This window comes from Aulonocara stuartgranti (genome assembly GCF_965226115.1).
Source record: "Aulonocara stuartgranti genome assembly, chromosome: 15".
Taxonomy (NCBI): domain Eukaryota; kingdom Metazoa; phylum Chordata; class Actinopteri; order Cichliformes; family Cichlidae; genus Aulonocara; species Aulonocara stuartgranti.
Genome location: NC_138951.1, coordinates 774058 through 799152, shown reverse-complemented (window position 1 = coordinate 799152; position 25095 = coordinate 774058). Strand labels below are relative to the sequence as shown.

Here is a 25095-nt window from a genome sequence, read left to right as displayed (position 1 = left end):
TTATTTCACTCACGAACTGTGCTAATTTCCAGCTCTGTATCTTTCTATTCTTGCAGACCACTAGAGTAGCTTTGCATGATTCACAACTCAAAATAAGTTCTTCTTTATCTTTGCTGCACCCTCTCAGTTCATCCACTGTCTGAAACCACATATTGTCCCCCTCTTAAACCAGCAAAGACAAATTCATGTAAAAACATCAATACCCCATTATCTGTAACTGTAACCTCATTTAGTTGCACATCCAACCCCCGAGATGTCTCAGAATAAGAAAAATAAAGTGCAACTGCAACAATACTCCTTAGCTTTTCTACATGATCAAAAATGCTGCTGTAATAAATGAAAGAAATCTTCCAGCACAACTCTGAAACTGCAAGAAATAAATTAGAGAAAAGGTTCCAGGGGCTCATTGCCATCGAGTGGAATATTTTATACAGAAAATGTCTCCTTTTATTCATTTTTCTGTGGATACATTGTATAAAAAGAAGATGTTTTTTGTAGTCGATAGTGAGAAAACAGGAACTTTTCTGTTTTTTAATTGTTTATCTTCATTATTGTGTTATGAATAGCTGTGGGGGGAGTCTTTATTAGTAGGACAGCTGTAGGTTTAATGAAAATACAGTTAAAAGTCCTAAAACATCCAGTGGGCCGAGTAGGGGATTTTGCCAGGCTGATTCTGGCCCCCAGACCTCAGGTTTGACAACCTATCGTTCCGGTTACTCTGCGTGTCAGAGATGACCACATTGAGCCATTATAGCAGCAGAAATATGAGCAGAAATAAGAAAAAGCTAAATAAACGTTGTTTCATGAAATAAACAAACAGTTTTTTAAAATAAGCGATCACACATTTGGCCCATAAAGTTCATTCTCATGAAATGCAAAGTTGTTGCCATGACAGCAGAAAAAGCAGTGAAAGATGATGCGTATCACCGAAAAACAGCTGCAGTTTGTAAAACGTGTTCAACAACACTACAGCAGATCGGCTCACAGTTCATCCTTCTGAGTCATGCTGCCAAACAACATTATGACCTTTGACCCTGTGGATATAATGTTATCCATACACCATGTTGCTGCAGTGCTTCCTGAGTTGCAATGTAGTTTATCAGGGCCACAAGCCCTTTGTTCTTTGCCACATGTTGCTGTGCAGTGCTGTCTGCGTTTAATCACCTGGCTGTGATAAATGACAAATTTTCCCAAAAGGAAACAATAAAAGTGAATCGATTATGTCCAATCGGTTCATCGTTGAGTCCAAGTGGATGCTTGTGCCTCCTTAAAAAAGAAAAAAATATTCTTAAGGTAATCCTGAGTTATAACATCGATGATTAGAGACGCACAACCTGGAAACATCAAACCTGTGACCACGTCTGTCACGGGCACAGAGCCGTAATGAAAGCAGCAGGAACCTGATGCGATGGAAGGAAACGTTATTCAAAGCACGATGTCCAACAAGGCAGAAGAAAGAAGCCATGTGGAAAAGATGAAACATCCACAATTATGATAAGTGGCCAGTTTCAGTCCAAGATGTCAGCCTCTGTCTAACCTCGCTGCCTGTTACTCTGCGCTGTTTGTTAGCTCCAGCATCGTGCCCTGGAGGTCGCGGCTGAAAGGCATCACGAGGTTGTCAAAGTCCACCTTTGTCTTTGACATCAGCTGGCTGGTGGTGGGCGGCTTCCCCCAAACCTGAGACAAAAACAGTCAGAGTGAGAAGTGGAATTACACAGTCACTTCTTCAGGAACATGTGTGCACTAACGGGCTTAATGCAGGGTTGGTTTGTGCACGTTGTGACTGCTGCAACTAGCCGGCAGCAGAAGACACATTAAGCCGTCTTCTTGTAAACGGTGGAGAGGCTCACCGTCTTTGGCACAAAGGTGATGTCCACGAGTTTGGTTTTCCCAGTCGTGATGCTGGTGTTCTGCAGGACGACGCTATTTGAATCCTTCTGGGGTGGAGTCTTCTCTGCTGCTGCAGACGACGTCTCTGCTTGCACAGCGACTTTTGCAGCAGCAACCTGTAGTGAATACCAAGACTTTCAAAGCTTCTGCAGCCTCGCTGTGTTCAATACAAAGTGTCAGATTCAGGCTGGTTAAAGGCAGCTAGAGATGTCCAAATGCACAAGATTAGGTCGCTAACAATAAACGTTATGTTTGAGGATTAAAGCTCAATGGTTTTCAGTAACGGTGCAGAGGCAGGATAAAGAGTAATCCAAAGATTTAGCTGTTGCACCGAGGAAACAGAAGTACTCTGTTAAAGCACCGGACAGCTAATGTTTACTTTGGACTGAGAAAACCTGGTGAAGGAATCTGAGGAGCATCAGTAACAAAACTTATTGTGTATATAAATGTGCTACAAAAAGTATTTGCCCTGTTCCTGATTTCTTAGTTTTGCATATATGTCACACTTACATGGCTCGGATGTTTCAGATGAGAAACAAAGTCCCTGACATCCGTCTTGAGAAGGTTACAAAGCCACTTGTAAGGCTTTGGGACTCCAGCGAACCACGATGAGAACCACTGTACACAAATGGAGAACCTTCCCAGGAGTGGGCGGCGTACCAGAATGACTCCAAAAACACATCAACGACTCATCCAGGAGGTCACAAAAGAACCCCGAGCAACAAAGAACCGCAGGCCTCACTTGTGTGTGTTAAGGTCAGAGTTCATGATTCAACAGTAAGAAGGAGACGGGGCAAAAATGAGAGTTCGAGGAGAAAACCACTGCTGACCAAAGAGAACAGAAAGGCTCATATCTACCAAAAAACACTGTGATGAAGCTGTTGGGATAATACTCGGTGGACCGACGAGGTAAAGCTCTCGTCTGAGTCCTGTTATGCCGGCATAAAACTAGCACGGCTTTCCATGAAAAGAACATCAAACGACTGTCAAACCTGCTGAATTCAGCTCCACCAGAAAATCCTGAAGAAGCATATCTGGCCATCAGTTTGTGCGCTGCAGCTTAAGTGCGCTTGGCTTCTGCAGCAGGACAACGATCTGACACACACCAGCATGTTGGTAATTCATGTTCAAGAACCCTCCACTGTGGCTGAATTAAAACAAAGACGACTGTTGCTCCACAGTGAAGGATCCACAGTGAAGGATCCACAGTGAAGGATCCACTGCTCGTTATCACTGACTGCAGTTGTTGTCACGGTTGACACTTAGTAGCTTTAGGAGGCAATGACTTTTCCACACAGCTCCACGTAGGATCATTTAGTTGAATGAATATTTACTCAGGTTATCGTCGTCTAATATTAACATTTGTTTGATGATCTGAAAACATGTTATTGTGACAAATAAGAAATCAGGAAAGGGGCAAATAATTATCCACAGAACTGTGAACTTTACGAGATATGACTTCCTGCCAGATGTTTGCATCACTGCTACCTGCTGCTGATGTGATCCTGCCTCTGGATGGTACCAAGTTAGACTGAACTGAAGGTCCTGTGAAGCTGCAGCTGGAGATCATCTAGGCCTGCTTTAAGCAATTTGCATCGATTCGAGTGTTTCTTTTTGTCGGCCATCATCGTCAGGTGTTCAGCCTATCTGCCGCCACCGCTGTGTCAGTGTGTCATCGCAATAATGAATGTTTATCACTGGCATTGTCAAAGCATACGCAGGAAAACTGTCTGCAGGCTGCAGGATGTGAAACTTGAGCTTTGCCAACTGCATGTCAAAAAAGGCTATCATCTGATTGGCCAGGACTGTGGCTAAGCTGGATATTGACGGCTGCCAAAACGCTGTTTTTGTAAAACCCCGTCTACATGTGAGGCGTGGTCATGGGAAGAATTTGCTGCTACACCAATCGTTCTGCACAAAGGCCCATTATTAACTTAATCACCGATCACACGGGTGTTGATGTTCTCATCAGGATGTTCTGGCGTTCACCACAGACGCTGCAGAGCTCTGTGCTGTTTGTGTGAGCTTGTTATCAGGTAATCATTGGCTCTGCTGGCATCAAACTGCCTTTCCCATCCCCTAGCTGCTCTGTGTGTGTGTGTGTGTGTGTGTGTGTGTGTGTCCTATATTTCTTAGTGTAATTATTCTTTCATTGACAAACATAAATTTTTTTGTTCACATGTAACTAATTTTTAAAGACAAACAAGAGCAACATGCAGTCGGGTACTGAGAGTGGTGTACTTCCCACAGAAGCCCCCACATGTTCCCACGGCTGTGGTTAGAGGGTAGGACGACCACAGGGCTTCTTCTGAATCACTCACAGTGCTGAAGGTGCATGATTTACAGAGAGTTTGTGAATTCCAGTGGGCCTGATGAGGATTATTGCCCTTTATTGTAGAAAACAGTGAAAGCAGCTCATACCGCCTCCGACCGAGCTCAGAGAAAAACGCTCCGTGATTCGTCGGCTCGCTGTGTGACAGATATTTTCATTGAATTATAAATACTCCTGATTATTTATGAACGCGTCACAAACACCTGCTGCTTTCAGGGTCTTAATGACAACATCAATACATCTGAACCGACTGTGACCTGGTTACAGGGAATACAAAGCTAAACACCAGCTCGGTGTAGCTGTAACCAAACACATGTGGTGTCATTTGCGTACGAGTGCCCAGCTTTAAGTAATCGGCTCCCTTTGCAGGCTCGGGTTTCCCTGCTGCTACGAGGGAGAAGAGAGCAACACCAGCGTGTGTCCTTTTACATGATTTAGAGGTCATGATGGGGATCAGGAGACAGAGCGGGCTGTCTCTGTGGCCCAGACGCTGATCCCAGAGCTGCCCCTGCTGCATACATCAGCGTGGGAGTGTGAAAGAGCACTGAGGCCCAGGAAAACGCACTTGTGTGGTGAAAATGCTGTGAACGCTCAAACAGAGGAGAAAAGCACTATATCAGAACCAAGACTTGCTATATTCCTATAGTACAGAGTGAACATTAGATACAGTTTAGAGAAACAAAGATAACAGGGAAAGTCTGAAGGCAAACGATTTTAATGTGTTTCAAAGGTCTCCTTTAAGTCGTAGATTATTTGTGTACCTTGGCTTTAGGCTTTTTAGCTTCGGCCTCCTTTCCTTTTGCTTTGTCCTTTGGTTTAGGCAGAGAATCCATCTTTTGTTTGACCAAGTCGATTATCACAGGGTTTGCAAAATCTCTGGCAACATCAAGGCAGCTTTGCTCTGTACAGAAGTAAAATCGGCAGTTAAACGAGACATGGTGATTCTAAAGTGGCCATAGATGTGAAAGTGCTACGATGTAGGGTTGTAGTCAATGGGCCTATAAAGACAGGATATGAATGCTGGTACGTTATACATCGCCACAAAGGAGACCTGTAGAGTAAATGCTGATGGAGAGTTAGAGTTAAAGAGTAATTATACAAAATCACGTGTTTCCATTGTGGCATTATAAGAAAAAGGTACAAAGGCTTTGAACTACGTCACACCTCTCTTGTTCTCTGCAAGCACACTGGCACCCGCCTCGATGAGGAAATCCACACAGGACACTCGAGACGTCTCAATGGCCCTCATGAGGGGCGTGGCTCCGCCCAGGGCCGGGGCATCGACGTTAGCTCCAGCATTCACCAGAAGTTCAATGAGTTCCCGCTGCCCGGCGTACGCCGCATGGTGGAGGGGGGTCCAGAAGAACTGGTCACACCAGTTCACATCAGCCCTGTCACAGACAGTGATGTCAGGGTTTAAGGCATGTATTAGTATTTAGGCCCATTCTTTGGCTCGGATCAGCAGTCATCTCTCAAACACCAGAAAAAGTCAGTTTGCTTCTGTGTGCGTGCTTTGTGATACAAAGCTAAAGAAACGGGTAAAAAATATTGAAAATATTAATTTGGCTTTTATTGTAAAGCCACAGAAAAAACAAACGGCACTGAAATCAGAACATGAACTTTCTCACCCCTTGCTGAGGAGGTACTGAGCCGTCTCATAGCTGCCAGTGGAGCACGCGACCATCAGCGGCGTCTTGTAAAACTCATCCTGAACGTCCACCGGCACCCCTTCACTGAAGGCCTGGTCCAGAGACTCCAGATCATTGGTTCTCACGCAGGAGTTCACGTTGACGTAGACCGGCGGTGGCTTGTGTATGTACCATCCTGAGTCGTTCATCACCGGATGCACTGGCGGGTGAGCCGGGTCGAATCGGAGGACGTCCGAGCAGTTAAAATAGGAGCTGATCATGAAGCTGGGTGGGCCTCCGTCTGCTCGTCGGGGCTTCAGCTCCGGTGGGAGGGTGCAAACGGGCATGGGGAGAACAAACGGACCCTTCTTCTTCTTCTTGCCCCCTTTTTTTCCCTTTCCCCCCTTTTTCTTCTTAGGCATATACAAGGAGAGGCGGAACGGTTTCTTGATGTACTTGACTCCTCTGATGAAGTCACTGATGTTGACGTCTCCTCCATGGGCTGAGATGACTGCTTGGATCCGGTCTGGTTCAACTGGAGCTTGTAGCTCCTCTAATACAGAAATAAACCTCTCTGCAGTAACTGTGTCTGATTTGTCGCCAAAGGCTTTCCACAGTTCGGCTTCATACTCTTGAGACCAGTCGTGGAGAGTCAGTGCCCAGAGCTCTGACATCTGCCCGGTGCCGCTGGGATCGCTGCCTTTTCCCTGCTTCCTCTCCGCCTTCCGGAGCTCCTTGGCTACTGCGTTGTGACCGCAATCTTTGGCAATCTGATGCGGCAGCAAACCTTCCCGGTTCTTCAGTTTAGGGTTACAACCTGACCACAGAGCAGAGGTTATATAAACACACGGCAGAATGTCCTCAGGACTGTGGTTGCAGCTATAGTATCATACCAGAGATATGCAGACACAGAGGGGAGAACACTGATCCTCCAATCTGTTATAAAAATACTGAGGAGAAGAATTCGAAATTCAGTTCTGGAGTTTACCCAGAACCCAGTCCAAGCAGTGAGGAGACGTCAACATGGGACAAATGTACTGTCTGACATCCTGATAACAGCGAATTACACAAGTCCAGCCTAGAAGTCACAAATGCATGAACGTGGGATGTTTCCAATACAAGAGAGGGTTTAATATGCGCGTTGAAGGACAGAAATGTCTCCAAATCAGCTTAAGAAACATGAGTGATGGGACAGATTTGTCCCCAGCTGGGCAGCAAACAGTCCAAAAAGACCTCTGATCACACAGGAAGCTGACAACGCGCTAAAACCAACACACAATGACAGGTGTGGTGAGCAGCAGGCGTGCACAAGCTGGTAATTATGGACAATACTTCCACGTGTGAACATGAAAAAAGCAGGGGGACTGTGTTATTATGTTAATCTCTGAAACGACTGTGCGTTTGATCATAAAACGACAGTTTGATCCATATTTATAGCAGCTGGGAAACCCCCGTGTGTGATCAAACGAGACGTGCTCGTGTATCAAAGAAACCAGAACAGAATCAGAAATGTGCTCGACTCTTCCAGCGTCCACACGCGTGTAAATGAAATGACATTTCAACATTTTGGCAGTAACGTGGAGCGTGCTCCTTTACGTTTCCATGTATACGAACACTACTACAAACGGAGGGTAACATATTGAAATCATCGTACCGTAAAAAGGTACCGTAGAGCAGTTTTTGGAACGAACTGAAACTCCCATATTCCAAATAGAGTCCTGTTCCCCTTTTAAACTTGAAAATATTCAGTGTAACCGTCAGCATTCCTCTCACAGGCCATGCATATGAATCATTACACAGTTTGGGTATACAATACTTACGTAGCAATACCTCAAAAACACCGTGATCAACAATAATGTGACAGCCTCATGAACACGCACTCACAGAGGCGACGCCTACAGAAGGTGAGGCAGGTGCTGAGAAGACAGCAATAAGATGTGAGCCAGTACAGACGTACGGCCATCATCACGGCCACATAAGTGTCATAGATGCTTAGGTGGGACCCTGGGAACGCAGTCCAGCACCTTTGGGCTCTACGAGAGAGAGGGAGGGGATCAGAGCGACAAGCCAGAAGCAACCATGAATACATGGCCCCCACCCCCACCCACAAGATGAGCTGCTACAACAGTGCCTTAGGTAGCTGAGGAGCTAACAGGAGGAGGAGAAACAGGAGGACAAAGCCCCTGCATGGGCTAGACAGAGGAGGTGGCTGACATCAATAAATCCTACCAGAGGTTAGAAGAGCTCGGCCTAAAGGACTCCACAGAGTCATGGCGGCGCAGACAGACAGCTGCTGACGACCAACCACACAGAGCTGTGGCCGATAAAGAGCACAAGGCTGCAGACGCGACAATCCTAGCTTACTGTAATATTGGGAAGAAGTCCGATGGGCGGAAAGAACAGCTGGAGATGTGAAAGGTCAAGTCCAAAGTGGTCCCAGTGGCTAGAACAGCGAGTCCAGCAGATTCCAGGCATCAGAGGTCTGAGGAATGACCGAGACGCTCGAGCAGAGCACACGTCATGGTGGTTTTTATATAAGGCTGCGAGGCTGAGACACATTTACCTCGTTCAACAGTAAGTATTACGATGAGCCCTTTTTACTTAAGTATTCAGTTTGTTTCCCTGTTTGTCAAACACCAACACACACATTTAAGACTCGGAGCCGATTGCAATGCTCTGTGACCAGCTTTCTCCTCATGTACATTTTGAGTAATAGCTGCTGTGCTCTCCTCCTGCGTTTCAGCGTTAGCCTACAAGTGACATCAGACTGAAATTACTGAACGTAATGTTGATATGAGCTTTAAATGTCTGCACAGTCGGGCTCCTATTAAGGCATCAGCAGGAGTGACAGGCCTCATCACAGAAGAAGACTTTAAAGAGTACAGTACCTCTCTGTGCCAGGAACTTGCAGCAGTTTGCATTGCCCGAGGCAGCAGCGTAGTGTAAGGCTGTGCAGTCCTTAAGGCTCATCGCACTCATGTCTGCTGAGTATGCAGACAGCACCTGAAGCACCTGAACACAGCCCAGAGCAACACGTTAGACGAGCCTAAATCCGAGGTGCTGCTTACACTAACAGTGGGTCGCTGTCATTTTAATTCAGCTTCCAGGACAAAGTAGAATAAGACCTAATAGATACAGCTTAACTTTGCATGTTATTGCCATTTCAAAAGTTGTCAGCTATTATATATGAGCAGCTACTACACCTCAAAAAAGCCCCCCATGGCAGCATAGTGGACGGCTGTGAGCCGCTTCCTGTCAGAGGCGTTGGGGTCTCCGCCCATCCTGATTATAGCTCTAACAAGCGGCAGGGACCCTGCTTTGCCTGCCTCCATCAACGCTGTGACTCCAGTTTTCTGAGCAGAGGGGAAGAGAGGAGAGGAAAGGCTTCAGCTCCAACAGACTGTCTTCAAAACGCAGGTCTCACAGTCCCTGTTGTTTACCTGGTGTGCCGCATTGGGGTCTGCCCCGGCATTCAGCATAATGAGGCACAGGGGGGTGCACTCCTGGGCCTTTTCACACATCAGCTGAAAGACATGCATCCCCTGCACTGACACGCTGTTGGCATCGGCTCCGCACTTAAGCAACACCTGCAGGCAGCGGCAGTGGCGTTTGGTGGGGTAGATGCAGTAGAACAGCACATCTGAGTCACAGCGTGGGTGCAAAAGTTTAGGAAAAGCTCATGAGACAGAAGAAGCAAGTAAGCGTCAACAATAAAGCTGTACATCAGTGTAATCAGACTACTTTGATAGCTAAGCACTTAAGACCTAAATGCTGTTTCAAATATTAATGTGGACCCTCCGTCTAATCCAGTGTTTGCAGTCCTTCGCAGCTATCAGCGAGCTAACTCTGCCAAGTCAAATCAAGCCATCTTCATTTCTACTGCAAAATTAAAAGCGAGGAAACTTTCGGGAAACTTTGCTCTGACAGAGAGCTTCCACGCTTCCAGCACCGAGCACAGCTGCTAACTGCTGGTGGATCAAACTGCTGTAAAAGGAGGGAGGGCAGGATGCTGTGTTTTACTTTCCCCACTCTGATTATTCCCACATTACTCCATATTCCTGACACGACGGATAACACAAACAGGTGTGTGTGACTACTGAAGCTCAGCCTGCTGTGAGCACTGAGGCCAGGCTGAACAAAACCCCAGGGAGAGCTGGGTCGTATCAAGTTGCTCAGCGTGTTTCACAGGAGACGATCATTAGGACTTGATCTGTAATTAGACGTGTCCATGTGGCATGACACACAAACAAAACCTCATATGGCTCTTCACACATGTGTACATACATCATACAGTATGTAAATTATGCACACGTCAGGAAGCATTCAATCACTCAGCCTTGATCTACCTCTCAAAGGAGAGCCAGTTAGAGTAATCGCTACCACAGACACACTGTAATGGGGTCATTATCACGATTACTTCAACGAGCTCCTTCAGAAGACCTTTGTGCGCTCTGATTGGAGTTGTCTGGGATACCACCTCCTCATCAATATCTAAAGAGACAAACTCTGCATGTTCATGAGCGGAAAGACGCCGCAAGCGATCCAGCTGACCTAACTTGAGATGGAAACGCCCCCATTTGGGAAACTGAGACTCAAATGAGAATACATACATTTAAAGCAAACCATCTGATACACTTGGCACACAATGAATGAGCTTCATTTGTGCAGGAACTTTTAAACAAATATGACATATCGCAAACAAAAAAGCTCTGAAATTCAACTCTCACGTGTTCCTGTGATAATATCAGCCTTGATCATTCTGCAGCTGTTAAATGCTACAAAATATTTTTGTTTCAAAACTTTATTTAATCAGAAAGCAAAAAGCTGCAGCTTTAGAGTCTCTTTGTTTAAAACGATCGTGGGATAAACCTGCATCCGCACAGGAAGCGATTAGCTTCCCAAACCTTACTTTGTAGGTAACAGTCGGCTGTTAACGGACAGACTCCCATCACCTAAGTAACTTCTAATGTATTTACTTCCCTGTTAGCTGTCAGCCACCAGCATCCTGTGCTCTCAGTGCCAGCTGAAGTTGAGAAAGACTCAGACTTCTTTCTCATTGCCATAGTTTTTTCACCCATAGTCACTTTACGTCGCCAGATGTGACTGAATTTCTCTCGAGTTGCCAAGTCGTTGAAAATCACCCACTGTGTGGTTAAAGCTAAGGGAGACAAAGATAGGCATCAATGTCCCTCTAAAAGTGAGCATCGCCATTGGGCTGAGCCCTTGAAATGCCTCTGGGTTCTTATTGTGAAAACTTATTTGAATTGTGTGACAGCTGCAATTCTGAACTAGACATCTGAAGAAAACCCTGCTGTTTACCACCATATACACACTACATGAACAAAAGTGGGCCGCCTACACCTGTACCATCGGCCATAGAAACTCATGCCACGAAGCTTTAGTGTGTTTGAAATCCCGTAACTGTTCTGTCAGTGCAGGGTTGCTAAACCTACACAGAGATTATAAATAGTAATGCCTTTAGTTTTGAACTCACTTTTGCCCTCTACATCCAGGAGCCTCAGGTTGGCTTCGCTGTGGGCCAAAAGAGACACAATGGGATGGTTGCCCAGCTCAGCAGCTAACATAATCGGAGCGCGGCCCCTTTTGTCCTGCACGTTAGGATCTGCTCCCTTGGAGAGGAGGAAGGTGACGAGCTCTGCGAGGAGAAAAAGAGAAAGCAGAAACAATCCGGAGACAGATCATATTTGGGCTTGTGGTAAATTCTCAGACCAACTGGGCTTGATGCAGATTATGTTTAAAAGTAACTGGAAATACATGTTTATACCCCATGTCCTCTTTCCCCAGTATTTGTATTTGTATTTGTATTTATTTATTTATTGTCATTGTCAAGAACAATGAAATTGCGTTTGGGGCTTCCATACAACCCAAAAAAAGAAGAAAATAATAAATACCCCTTAAAACCCAAGTGTACATATTTAACCCAGTGTGACTCCAATGCAATAAGACAATCCTTAGCAATAATGTTCGTAGAAATTCAGACAAAGACCTGAGAAACATGACAAAATACAACAATGCAACCCATTCAATATTATTGTACTGTGAGATATGATATCAGATTGATATCTGTTGAGGGTGCCGCTCAAACCACACTTTGTTTTCCTCTGCCATATCAAATGGCTGAAAATTGCAAATCTTTTTTACTGCAGTGTTACTGCAGGCAGTGATTAAGATGTTTAGCAAACTTAATAACATCCATTTTCCATTGCGCTGCCGTTTTCGAGAACTCTACATGCTGCCACAAATCTCTGTGGACATATTTTCTTTGGCAAGTAATGCGGCATGCAAACAAAGACACAAAGACTAAATTCACTCGCTGGGCCCACGTCCTCATTTTAGGTTTGACAGCGTTTTAGTAGGTAAAAGTGATGCTTTGACATGAATTGAGCTGCAGTTTGGGGAAGGCCTCGAAGGGGACGGCTCCCGGGCCTGGCAGATCCCCGTGGACTAAATAGAAATGAAGAAGTTAAAGAATTGAGAACAAGGAGGGAGGGACGGTGGGGCACGTAAACGACAATGAACAGTTTGCAGAACTGGCGGAACCTATACAGATGACAACCGGAAGGAGCGTGTTTGGAGGCGTGGTCCCGCTCCTGAAATTCCGATACATTATCTCCAATGAAATAACCTGTACTGTAAATACCCACAGTATTTGAGCTGAACAAACATAGCACTCGTCCAACCAAATGTGTCTGATTGTTGCAAAGGAATGAGTCAGCCACAGCCAACCCACAGGCATACATTACCTAGGTTGTTGGCTGAAACTGCCACGTGGAGCACCCCCACGCCGTCCTTCGGCTCTGTGAGACTGATGAGGTCTTCCGCCCCGAGCTGCACCATCTTCTCTATCTGTGCCGTATCCCCTTCATGGACCAGCTGAAGCAGGCGGTAGATCTGCAGGGTCTGCAGGCGGCCCTCTGCCACTCTGCTGCTCATTGTGGACTCACTGAATGCTGGTATGAAATAGGAGCTTTCTAACATGCACGCAAATATTTGGTTCTAACATGTTTTAATTGAATTACAATTTTTAGGTGCTTTCTTTTCCTCTGAAAAACTGCAGTTTAAATAAGCTAGTTGTTCATGTTACCCATGTGAATGGCGACTTTCATACAAAGTGGCCCAGTGCTTTTTCTGGTCTCTTTAAGACAAACATCACCACAGTACATGAAAAATAAAGTCACGAGTATTGTTAAAAATCTGTCAGTACAGACGCATAAACCCTCAAGCTCATCACGCACCTGCACGCAGACACGCACGGGTTACACGGGCTCCCCTTGTTTGACAGACACTTGCTGCTGTGGTCCACAAACCCAGGCTTGGTCAGCGAGAGGGTCCCGTCTGTACCTGCTTTTCCTCCCAGGCTTTTCACTTTTCTGTGCGGGCCGTTAGAAGGAAACAAAGTCGGCTCCATGGCAACGGAACGCGCGAAAATCCCGGGCAGGACCTCGTGCCCTCGGCAGCGTCTGATGCTGCTTTCAGGGTCTCTCGATAAGCTCGGCAATACTGAAATTGTCGTAAATGAAAGCGTCACCACTTTGCTTCCATTTCCCCAAATGGATTATTTTATTTTTTCAAAATTGTCAAAAGTTAATGACAAAGTTAAAATCGTTTGCTTGAAATTCTTGCAAACTGACTAAAAATAACAGATCATGTACATGAGTATTCACAGCCTTTGCCATGACACTCAAGGTTGGCATCATGTTCATCCTGTCTCCACTGATCATCTGTCAGATGTTTTCTGTTGGAAAAGCACACACCTGTATAAATCAGGTCACAAAGTTGACAGTGCATGTCAGAGCACTAACCAAGCCATGAAGTCCAAGGAATTGGACAATCCCAAACCTCCGAGACAAGATTGTATGGAGGCACTGATCTGGGGAAGGTTACGGAAAAAGGTCTGCAGTTTTGAAGGTCTGACTGAGCTCAGTGTCCTCCAACATCTGTAAATAGAAGACGTTTGGAACCAGCAGGACTAGAGCTGGCTATCAAGCCAATCTGAGCAATCAGGGTAGAAGGGCCTTAGTCAGAGGTTTTAGAGAACCTGACAGAACTCCAGCGTTGCTCCGTGGAGAGAGGAGAACCTTCCAGAAGGACAACCATTTCTGCACCACCAGAAGTTTCTCCACCAATCAGGCCTGTGTGGCTAGATGAAAGCCACTCCTCAGTAAGAGGCGAATGATTGCACGTCTGAAGTTCTCTGATCTGATGAAACGAAAATTGACCTCTTTGGCCTGACTCATGTCCTCCATCATGTCTGGAGGAAACCGGCCACCACCATCCTCACAGTGAAGCACGGTGGTGGCAGCATCATGCTGTGGGGATGTTTTTCAGCAGCAGGAAGACTAGTCAGGATCAAGGGGAAAGGAATCAAAAATGAATACAGCAATGTGCAGAGAGTCCTTGATGATAAGCTGCTCCAGAGCTCTCTGGACCTTATACTTGGGCGAAGGTTTATCTTCAAACAGGACAATGACCCCAAGTGCACATCCCAGATAACAAAGGAGTGGCTTCACTCTGTGAATGTCCAGCCAGAGGCCAGACTTGGACCTGATTGAACAGAGAGCCAAAAATGACTACGCAGCCTGGTGGGGCTTGAGTGGTTCTCCAAAGAAGGATGAGAGAAACTGCTCAAAAACAAGAGTGCTAGCTTGTAGCATCATATTCAAAGACTTTAGGCTGTGATTGCTGCTAAAGGTGCTTCAACACGATGTCGAGCAAAGTCTGTGAGTAATTATGGGCATGTAATATGTAATTATATATTTTATATACTTCCAGCAAAAATGTTTTTCACTTGTGTAGAATTTCATTTTGGAATGAGGCTATAACATAACACAAATAAGAGCACATATCTTTTCTTTGATAAGTAATGAGCATCTTGACTGTTAAGCTTTTCCTAACAGCTGCTGGAGTAAATATCCTGAACACTAGGGGTCACTGCAGTGCAGCATATGAAAGAAAAACAGTTTAACAGACTCCTTGTCTTGTCTTAAGCTAAAATTAGCCTGTTGAAGTCGAGGGAGGAGATGATAGAGGTTTGAAGTAGGAGCCAGAAACAAAAGTCAGCCCAGCTGTGTGTATTTGTGAAGGCCAAAGAAGTGCCAGATCAAATAAGTGAAGTCCAAAGCAGGCGGGGCAGTGTGTAAAACCTGATGCATACCAGCTCATTTAATAAAAGAAACCAAATCCAGATGAGAGCGATGCTGTTGACGTGAGCCGTATAACATGAGCCGTATAACATGAGCCGTATAACACTGGGTATCTGTATTTGTAGCACACGTGGCAAAACATACAAAACGTATACAGTACCATGCAAGGTGAAGTGGCAGTTCTTAAAGATCATAAAAATATGTACAGTCTGTTAAGGTTACACAATGCTTCGACACATACACTTATATTTCCACACTAGAGTTGATGACAAACATGTCCTCCTTGCAAAGGAAAACGTGTATGATACGAAAAAAGAGAAAATACACTCTTAAGCCATAATGTACAAAATGCATTATGAATCTGCAAACAAGTGTGCAAGCCATTTAAAAATATGTACAACACCTTTCAAAATACACAGTTGAAAAACAGACAACCAAAGGCAGGATGTGTGTGTTCAATCAAAGAAATAGGCTTTGTATACTTGATATAAGGATAAGTGTAGCTTCTGTATTTGTTATTGTTTGCTTTGCATAAAAACTCCAGCGTAAGATCGACTGATAGTAACAGCGACATAACTTTCACCATCTGAACTCTCACAAACGTCCTTTAGAAGAACTGTTCTTGCCCTTGGCAGTCCTCCACGTCCTCTTGTGTTTCTGGGCACAGCTAATGTCCTACAATGCTCTTATTGTTTTGTATGATTTATAAAATCCTGTGGTTTCTCCACCAAACTATCAGTGACTTCATTTGCGCATTTCCTCCTAAAGAATAGTGATAGTGGTTTGGACTTCATCACTCTGCATTTTTTCCAATACAATTGGCACTCTGCGTTGTATTTCTGGGAATTTACTTGTGGTAAGAATGAAACTCCAAGGAATAATTCAGGAAGTGTGTGTAATAACCTCTGATCGTTTGGTATGCTGTGGGTGGATAAGGGACAAAAAGCCCTCACATTAATCATCTTTTTATAAGATAACCTTTCTTTAAATGGCACCGGTGGTGCTCCCTTCCAGCTCCATGTTTTCATTCTTGAACTCTGCTTAGCTTTGTAGCTTTGAAGGATCCCTGGTTAAAAATAACCCTTTTTTTATCTTACACTGGTCCTTGGCGTAGCCCCGTAGTTCATCCTCTGTCTGAAAGAAGCAATTTCAGCTCCCCCGCCCCACTTTGAGCCAACTTTCTTCCTATTGGCTACACAACTAAGGTGCCCATATAAGGGATATCCATTCTCAGTGACATAATACGGAGCTAAAAGTAGAAAAAAAACTACCTGAACCAGTTCCAAAAATGTTGGAATGGCATGTAAAATGAAAATAACAACAGAATGCAATGATTTTGAAATGTTATGGATCCATATTTTTACAAGTTTAAGCTGAAATTATTTTGAGAAAAAAACATTAGCTCTTGACTTGGTTTGCATCAGCAAATCTCAAAAAAGTTTGGAAAAGTTAACGTTACTAAAAAGAAACAGCTGGAGGAACATTTTGCATCTAATTGTAAGGTCCATTGTCTGTGACTACAGTCCGCCGTGACATCCACAAAGGCAGGATAAAGCTCTATACACGAACATGATCCAGAAACTTCTCTGGGCCAAAGCTCATTTAAAATAGACTGAGGCAAAGTGGAAAACTGTGGTTGGAAGAACTGAAATTTGAAATTCTTTTTGGAAAACACGGACGCCGTGTCCTCTAAAGAAAAGGGAAGAGGCACCATTCGGCTTGTCAGCAGCTCTCGAGTCCTGCCTCTCTGATGGTGTGGAGGCGCATCAGTACCTATGAAATACATACAGGTGGGAGATCAGAACGAGTTCCCACCCAGACATCTTTTCAGGGAAGGCCTTAGACAATGCTAAGCTGCATAATGCATCTATTACAGTGCAACAGAGAAGAGCCAGGACTGTTGAGCAGCTTGGATCCTCTAACAGACACCAACGGGACAACAACCCTCTCCCAAAAGTCCAGCATCTGGTCTCCTTAACTCCCAGCTTTTTAAAGATGAGGGATATAGTGATAAGAGTCACAAACATGTTTTGTGTATTCGATTGTGAATAAAAAGGTGGATTTATGACATTTGTGACACAAATCATTGTGTTCTGTTTTTATTTCCATTTTACACGATGTGCCAATTTTTTTTAATTTAATTTTGGGGGAGGGATTGGTTGTAGATATATATGAAAATATTAGTGAAAACATGTGACATTATTAGATAACCGTGCAGTGGCTTCTTCAGGATACAAAAACACACCAATGGCTCTTGCCTAAAATAGTTTTCCTTAAAGCTGTGAAACACAGAACAAACGACTGTGGTTACAAAGGACTTCTGAAATCCTTCCTGGCACTGAAGGTCAAACATAAGCTTTTGTCTTGCTGAATAGATCCAGTCCAATAATCTGCATTTCTCAGTGGCACTGTCTCTTGGACAAATCAGAAGCTCTCACGCTCAGGATTTTTACACATCCAATCAGATGGTTTCGTAGAGCAGCATCCCACTGAAGATGGTCAGAGGTTCGGAGGAGTAGGCCAGCTTCCCAGTTACAAGGTCGATACAGACCGTGTCCCCTTCCTCCATGGGTAGGATGATGTTAAAGACAGCTAACGCTCCAGGGATGTGCTTTGCCTCAGCCATGGGCTTCTCCAGGCCTTCAGGCTGATATCCGGCCGAGTCTGCTCGGGCCACACCAGTGTTGGACTTGGACAGCACTGCCTCGATCTTTATGTTTTTGTGGCCTGTCAGGATGCCACTGAAGAAGTACTTCCCACGCACAGGAGCTGTGAAATAACCTGAGGGACAGGACGAGGTCATAATGACTGACTGCAGACACCAAGTTGAAATAAAGAAAACCTAAAACTATTGAAACGTCCGTTGTAGTGAAACTCACCTGTTTTGGGATTGTAGGCGTTATTTTCATTGACAAAGACTTCATTGAACACTATGGTTCCCGTGTTCCTCATCGGGCGGGTCATGGCGGCAGAGAAGGAAAGGCGTGGCACGTGGGCATCGGAGCCTGGAGGACCTGATGATAGAGCAGAAACAAAGAGCAGGTGTTACCGTGGATTCGAGATCAAAGAGTTAGTCGCACTTTGATCTGCTGTTTGATAAGAACACCACATACCCTGTTCCCCTCTGAGACCTGGAAAGTAAGATGAAAGACAACAACAGCGAGTTAGACCCAGCGATACCATTCCTCATGTTTATATTGTACATATGCAACATGTTAATGAAGAGACATCAAAGATGCACCAAATACGTCTGTTAATACACGTTTATTTATATAAAAAGTAAATTCAAACTAGTAAGAAGCAGAAGTCAATTTATGGTATTCGTCATTACTCTGACCTAAATTTACTCTTCTGTACTGAAGTTTGTGTCCCAGTGGGAGACGGCTCACACATGTGCCTTGTCCCATGGCTGGGTCGCATTAGAAATTCATAGTTCTATAGTTTATGTTTTTTTGAGTGAAAATTTAGAGCAAATCACATTCTACTGCATTTTAGTTGGTGTGATGATTTAAGATTTCAATGGTGATAACGTTATTGTCCCCAATGGGAAATCGATTTGCAGTATGTCCATAGAGAGATATAAACAAACAAACAAACAAACAAACAAACAAACACACACAAAAATAAAAAATAAGCCCAGAGAAAACTACCTAAATTTGATCATCTAGTTGAGAATAATGCCAATTATCAGCCAAATAAAAATGATTTGCTGCTGCGGTGTTAACAGATTGTTCAAGAAGCCTCTGTTTGGTGAAAGGTTTTACCAGGAGTCACATCCTAACGGTACAAATGCACATTCCTAAATAACATAGCTAACTTTAGCTAGCTTGATTAAGCTTAACTTCCATCTTTTTGGCCTAAGATGATCACTACTCTGGTTCCAACACTGGGCCTACAGTATTTACCTGGGGGTCCCATTGGTCCCTGTTCGCCATCTCTGCCCTGAGGTCCTATCCTCCCTTCGGGTCCCATCGGACCCCGGGGCCCTTGCTCTCCTCGGAGCCCAGGTGGACCAGGTGGACCTGAAGGAGTGCAATGTTTGGTGAGACAGCCAGGAAACACTCCAGTACCAGTAACACTAGCCTTAAAGAGAACTCGTGGGACTTAGCTTTTAGGCAGAGAGCACCATTTAAATCATTTTATGACAACTGCCTGGAATCTTTCTTTCATCTATTTTTCCCTCAGTCCAAACGTACCTCCCTTCAGTTGGGAGCAACTATCTCTCGACCAGCATTCAAATCCCACGCCATCTGCCCTCTGTGACTCACCCTTAAAGTCCCGTGTTTTGAATCTGTGGAAGTCTCTGACCAAGTCGACCACTGAAGAGTTCAGCCTGTGTATGTTGGAGTGGATGTGAGGCAGCTGGACGTTCTGGATATTTTCAATAGCATTTCCTTGAGAAGTAACTGTGACATTGAGTCCATTAACAGAGGTCCACAGCCCAGACACGTGTCGGTCCAAGCCCTCCTTGATGCCCTCCAGCTTTCCAGAAACTGAGTCGAAGCGCCCAGACACTTTTTCGAGGTTGGAGAGCCTTCGATCTAGGCCGTCACTGGACCTCCGGCACTCCCCGATCTCAGTCACATGGTTGCTCCTGATTATTTGGATCTCTCTGCCCAGATCGCTGAATCGAGTGTCTGAGTCAGCGACGTGGTCTGCCACGACCGTTTGCAGGTTGTTCACCTTGAAAAGAGTGTTGAAAGTTCTACTATGAAAAGACAATTTATTCTCCTACGGTCAGCACATCATCTGTCAGAAAACCCAAATATCTGTAATATCCTATTTTCATAACTGTATAAATATTCTATGAAAACAGTTCCAAAGGTAACCACGATGCATTTGGAAATTTTTATGAATTTCTCTTGTTTTTTATTGAACTTCTGTTTTCTTTTGTGTGCTTTTGCATCATTTTCTGTTTGCTGGTGTTTTCTTGACTTGCAGTAATTTGAACTGAACAACTGCGCAGCCCGCCCAACACTGCTCTTTCTGTTTTTCCAGGCAGTTTCCGCTGCTATGCCTGCTGATCCAAGCTACCAACAGTCACACTGATATAGCCTCCTTGTTTTGGTTCATTGCTTACTTTATAGCCACTCCACAATGCAACGCAGAAAAAGCCTTTAGTGGCTTTAAAAGGTTCACATGTCAAACAGATGTGTGCATAACTAGGCTATTATCTGCATCACATATTCTTACCTCAACGATGATATTGTCCTTAATGTGGGTCAGATCTGTTATCGTGTGCCCGTGTGTCTGCACAGTCCTTCCCAGGCCCTTCAGAGTGTCATTAATGGAGCTAAAAGTATCCATGACCTCAGCCAGCTCTCCTTGGATAGACTTCAGATCCCCTCCTAATTTTCCACTATGTACAGTGTGACCTTCCAGACGTTTCTTTAGATCATTTATGTTGGTTTTACACTGCACCGTGCACTCCTCCACGTCCTCTCTGAGTCGTCCCACCTCCTCCTGGAGGTTGGAGCAAACCTGAGAGCAGACAGATTCTCCCGAGTCGACTTTTCTCCGCAGATCCGTCAGTGCCGTCTGGCATCTGTTGAGGCTGATCGTGGTGGAGTTTTTAAATGTGAGCAGGTCCTTTTCTACAGTGCTGCATATCAAACACTCCTTAAAATCGCGGCCCAAAGTTTCCACTTCAGTGAAGATCCTGTTGAAGTTCTCGCCATCCTTCCCGGTCACAGCTGTTATCTTTTTCACATCAGTTGTTAAGTTAATCACTCTCTCAAGCAGCGAGTCTCCTGACACCGACAGGTTGTTCAGCTTGGTGTTAAACTTTTGGATCTCATCCTGGTTGGCCACAACCCTCCACTCTAAAGTTTTCACAGTTTCATCACTTGTTCGGTCTCTTGCGTTCGGCCCGCAGGTGTCTCTGCACATGTCTGTGGTCGATGTTAGCCGTCTGTCGAGGAAGGTCGTGATGTTCTCCAGCTTGCTTAAACGTCGACTGTGGTCCTTGACCGTGTCTGCAAGAACAGCCACATCCAGCTCTACTTTACCGATCTTGTAGCTGTGGTCATCGAGCTGAACGAGGACCGAGTTTCGCAGCTGAGTGACGTCTCTCTGCACAGTTTCTTTCATGTTGTTCCCGGTGTTAGTACACCTCTGCTCCGTCTTCCTCATTGTGGTATTCATCCTCTTTTCCAGTTCTCTTAGCCTGCCGTTCAACCGGTCCTCTGTCACTCTTCCCTTTCCTCCACCCGTCCCGAGCTCCTTATCCAGCCGCCCTTTAATAGCGTCACACTTGTTTGCAGTGGAGGTGAGTCGGACTTCGACATCAGACAGCCTCCTTCCCAGCTCGGTGACTGTGTTGCAGCAGGCCTGTGAGCGCTCGGTCTCGCTGCGAGAGATTTCCAAGCTTTGCCTCAAGTGCTGGTCTATGGAGCTGATCCTCTTTTCCAGGGCTGCGATCCGGTCCCTGTCCTGCTGCTGCTGGCGCCTCATGTCCTCCACGCCGACCTGGTGATAACGAGACATACGAGACATAACCGTCATGATGTCAGGCTCATATTTTTTCAGCGTCCTTGAAACTTTGATTTTTTTGTGATTTCTAAGGGTTTCAAAGGTACATTTTCCTGAACTGTAGGTTTGCTTTGTTGTTCTGCTTCTCAGCAGGAGTGATTGTATCTCTATACTAATACCATCTGTATTACTTCACTCTATAGGAGAAAAGCACTGAGCCATCTACACACCAACAGGAAAGCTGCGTAGCCCTGGAGAGTCACCCCACGAAGCCCCTGGTACAAAGTGTTTGTGCTGATGTTTTATTATTTTTATTGTTTTATGGATCACTGTTTACTTAACACAGGCCAGGAAATCAAGTATGGGATGGTGGAGGTGGGGTTTCCACGACCAAACCCCTCTTTCATCTTCTTATCAAAGGTTACAGCGCTCCGTTAAAAGGAAGGACGTTCTGATTCAATATTGTTTCCCTGTAAATATCACTCGTTGTGTAATATTGCAAAGAATTTTTACATATATTATGTATACAGTGCAATCTGAGGCTATAGTAAAGATAAATATTTTTGTCTTGAGCAACCATGTTTGTTTACGTCATCCAATCCCAGACTGGATCCTGTAACTAGCTTTTTTCTTAAATGATGTCATCTGCTAACAAACTCACCATCAGCAGATTTGCACATCCAGCTAAGCTGCAGGTGGATGTGTAATCATATCCTACTGCAGGGGTAGGCAACTCCAGGCCTCGAGGGCCGATGTCCTGGAGGTTTTAGATGTGTCCATGACCCATCACAGCTGATTTAAAGGGCTAAATGACTCCTCAGCATTTCTTGAAGTTCTCCAGAGGTCTGGTAATGAACTAATCATTTGATTCAGGTGTGTTAACCCAGGGTGAGATCCAAAGCCTGCAGGACACCGGCACTTGAGGCCTGGAGTTGCCCACCCCTGTCCTACTGACTGAGATCACAGCTGGCAAAAACACAGACAGTAGAAAGTGAGGCTAAGCTAATGCGTTAGTGCCTTAAACCTGCATTCTATCTGAAGACCAACAGGTGGCGACAGCTGTGGCTATAAAAAGACTGACGTAGGCCTGTGGGTCAATGACTTTGTGCCTCTGTAAACACTTTCCTGCTTGGTTTATGGGCTCATTTACTCTTTTCGTGTCATACTGAATAAAAAAGTATATTTACAAACCTTCGTCATTCCACCTATTTTTCTATTGTGCGAAAGGCTTTATAGCCTTGTTTTGAAACAGGTGCTATATAAATCAAGTATCAGTCAGCACGGGGTGGTTGGGCTGACAGCTAGCCAAAAGTGTCCGAAGCTTCCACACAGGAAGTGACTAACAGTGACATGGAGACCATGGGCAAAAACTTTTCTCATTTTTGAGGTAAATACATTCGCTGAGTGCCAATAAGAGCAGAGTGTACATACGGCGACAGACGCAAGACGATATAACGTCCTCTAGTTTACGCAACAGGTGTAGGTGTCATTGTAGAAGCTGCCCAGTGTACTAAGACAATCGCCCTGCTACGACGCTTTGTATGCAGCATTTTAGGTCATATGTGCTCAGAGTGAAGATCTGACAATGCAGGAGCACCTGGGACAAACAAAGGAGTGGCTTTGTGCTATGGTGGGCGCAAGTGTGGGGCCCTTTATGTGTCGACGCCCACAGGGAGCCATGACAGCACACGAGGCAAATGAAAACTCACTTTATCTGATTTATGTTGAATCCCAACAAAAAAACGTAATGCAGCTGGTAAACTGTTTCCTTATTGTCGCTGCACTTTTCTCATCTTTTTCTTCAGTAATCCTTTTTTACTGTTTGTTTGTGCAGCGGTTTATGCTGCAGCATGGGGCCATTATCTTTTACTGCTTTGGGCAGAAGAAATCGCTTCCCACAGAGGCAAAGGCATGAACATCGAACTGCTAGTAAACGAACCACAAGTACGCCTTCATGTCTTATTGGTGGTGGGGAAATAATGGTGATTGTTGCCATATTGATATAATTATGACATAATGAATGAGGACATATTGGACTTTACCTGACAGGAAGAGCAGGACAGAGACACCCTCCTCTCCAGCTCTGTCAGTATCTCTTCCTTTAGGATGTTCAGCTGGTCACCTCCACCTCCTCCTCGGTCTGCTCCATCCAGTTCATTACCTCCTCCATTCACCAGGTGGTTGTTGATCGTGAGCAGCGTCTGATCATGTGCCTAAACGACCACAACAGTCACAGAAATGAGCATCATCCATGCTTGCGTGCACAAACAGCAGACTTCTGGACAGCCGCAGTTACCTGTGTTCTGTTATAGAGATGATCCAGCTTTGTCTGGATGCTGTTGATGGTTTCCTTCATGTGTGGTTGAGCTGAATCTGCAGGGACAATGGCCCCAGTCAGCCCGTGCCTACGAGATAGAAACAGTTTTGATTCCCTCGCGTGTGAGAAGTTTTCATCCACTCCAAAGCTGAGGTATATCTCCAGTGCAATAAACAGGAATTGAAAGTGTGCCGTCCATGCGTGACCCTAACAACACTTTAGTTTCTTTATTTCCACTAAACAGCGTTTCACTAACACTCAACTCAGTCCATGAAATAAAGCGTGCACGTGTGTTAAAAACAACAGTGACGTACAGCCTCTGGTTTATGCCATTGATGGTGGTCTGCATGTTGCTGAGGTCTTTGGTCAGGCCATGAATGGTGTTCTCCAGCTGTCTGATCTTCTCTGTGTCTCCTGGACAAAAAGAAAGGAAGGTGTGAAATGTGCTGCTTAATGCTGTAAATCTATTTGCTAAATGTCTCGACATGTTTTTCAGTCAGCTACTTATACTGACTGTTTTCATGTTTCCAGATTTGGACCATTTTGCAGAAACACACAGCTCACTGAGGTTCAGTACGTGTGACGCACATAATACGGCAGCCTGAGCTTCTTTTTTTAATGTTATGACCATTTGAAGCAGTCGTCCTTTACTTTATCAGAGGCCACACGTCTTCTTTCATTCTTGAGGTATCAAAACTCAGAAGATAAAGAATATTTTATGATTTGTTTGTAATTTCACCTTCTCCTCCCCGCTGCCCACCACCTGTGTCCGCGACACCAGTCTCAGGTGTCCCCTGTGGTCCACTGTGGCAGTCCTCCCCGGAGTAACCATGGCAACACCTCCACTCCATTTCTGTCACCATCTTGTAAGCGACTTTATATCTCGGTCTCCTGTACGTCCGATAGCTGAGGATGAAAAAGGAGTTTGTGAAACGACATCCAGATTGGTGTTTTCACTCGTCCGACCCCGTGACCCTTTCATCTCGATTGTTTTTAGTTTGTGTTGGTCGTCTTTATAGTGTCCCATATGGAAGAGAAATAGAATAAACTTATAAAAGACTTGCATCAGATGTGGCCTACTTCATATAGTGACTCATATAAGGCTGATATGATTTAGTCATGAACGTGGCCACTTTCTCAGTACTTTCATATATTCTTTTAGGAAGTATCCAAAACATACAAGTTTCATTTTTATAATTTTTAAGGATCTTATATCTGTTTTCACTCTCTTTTCATACAAGTTTCACACAAGACAGATACAAACTTTATAAGATTTATATTTATCTTTTCCAT

At 44.8% G+C, this 25095-nt stretch overlaps 2 protein-coding genes across 2 annotated transcripts in view; both read right to left on the bottom strand.

Annotated features, from left to right (window-relative positions):
• Positions 1-340: 340 nt before the first annotated feature.
• Positions 341-13299, bottom strand: ankef1a (ankyrin repeat and EF-hand domain containing 1a). The gene is made up of 11 exons (XM_082506227.1): positions 13107-13299; positions 12615-12821; positions 11345-11506; positions 9291-9490; positions 9054-9203; positions 8739-8862; positions 5851-6667; positions 5387-5613; positions 4984-5123; positions 1851-2006; positions 341-1677 (listed from the first exon to the last, which is right to left on the bottom strand). Exons 2-11 carry the CDS (start codon positions 12802-12804, stop codon positions 1549-1551), a joined length of 2295 nt encoding a protein of 764 aa, XP_082362353.1. The 5' UTR covers positions 12805-12821; positions 13107-13299; the 3' UTR covers positions 341-1548.
• Positions 13300-14926: 1627 nt separating this feature from the next.
• Positions 14927-25095, bottom strand: part of emilin1a (elastin microfibril interfacer 1a) — a 30426-nt gene continuing 20257 nt past the window's right edge. The window contains exons 3-12 of the mRNA XM_082506226.1: positions 24542-24708; positions 24117-24216; positions 23782-23890; positions 23528-23698; positions 20208-21482; positions 19283-19697; positions 18920-19036; positions 18128-18145; positions 17894-18028; positions 14927-17795 (exon numbers count right to left, since the gene is read on the bottom strand). Of these exons, the coding sequence (XP_082362352.1) occupies positions 17476-17795; positions 17894-18028; positions 18128-18145; positions 18920-19036; positions 19283-19697; positions 20208-21482; positions 23528-23698; positions 23782-23890; positions 24117-24216; positions 24542-24708 (2827 nt within the window). The 3' untranslated portion in view covers positions 14927-17475. The remainder of the gene's footprint in view (positions 17796-17893; positions 18029-18127; positions 18146-18919; positions 19037-19282; positions 19698-20207; positions 21483-23527; positions 23699-23781; positions 23891-24116; positions 24217-24541; positions 24709-25095) is intronic.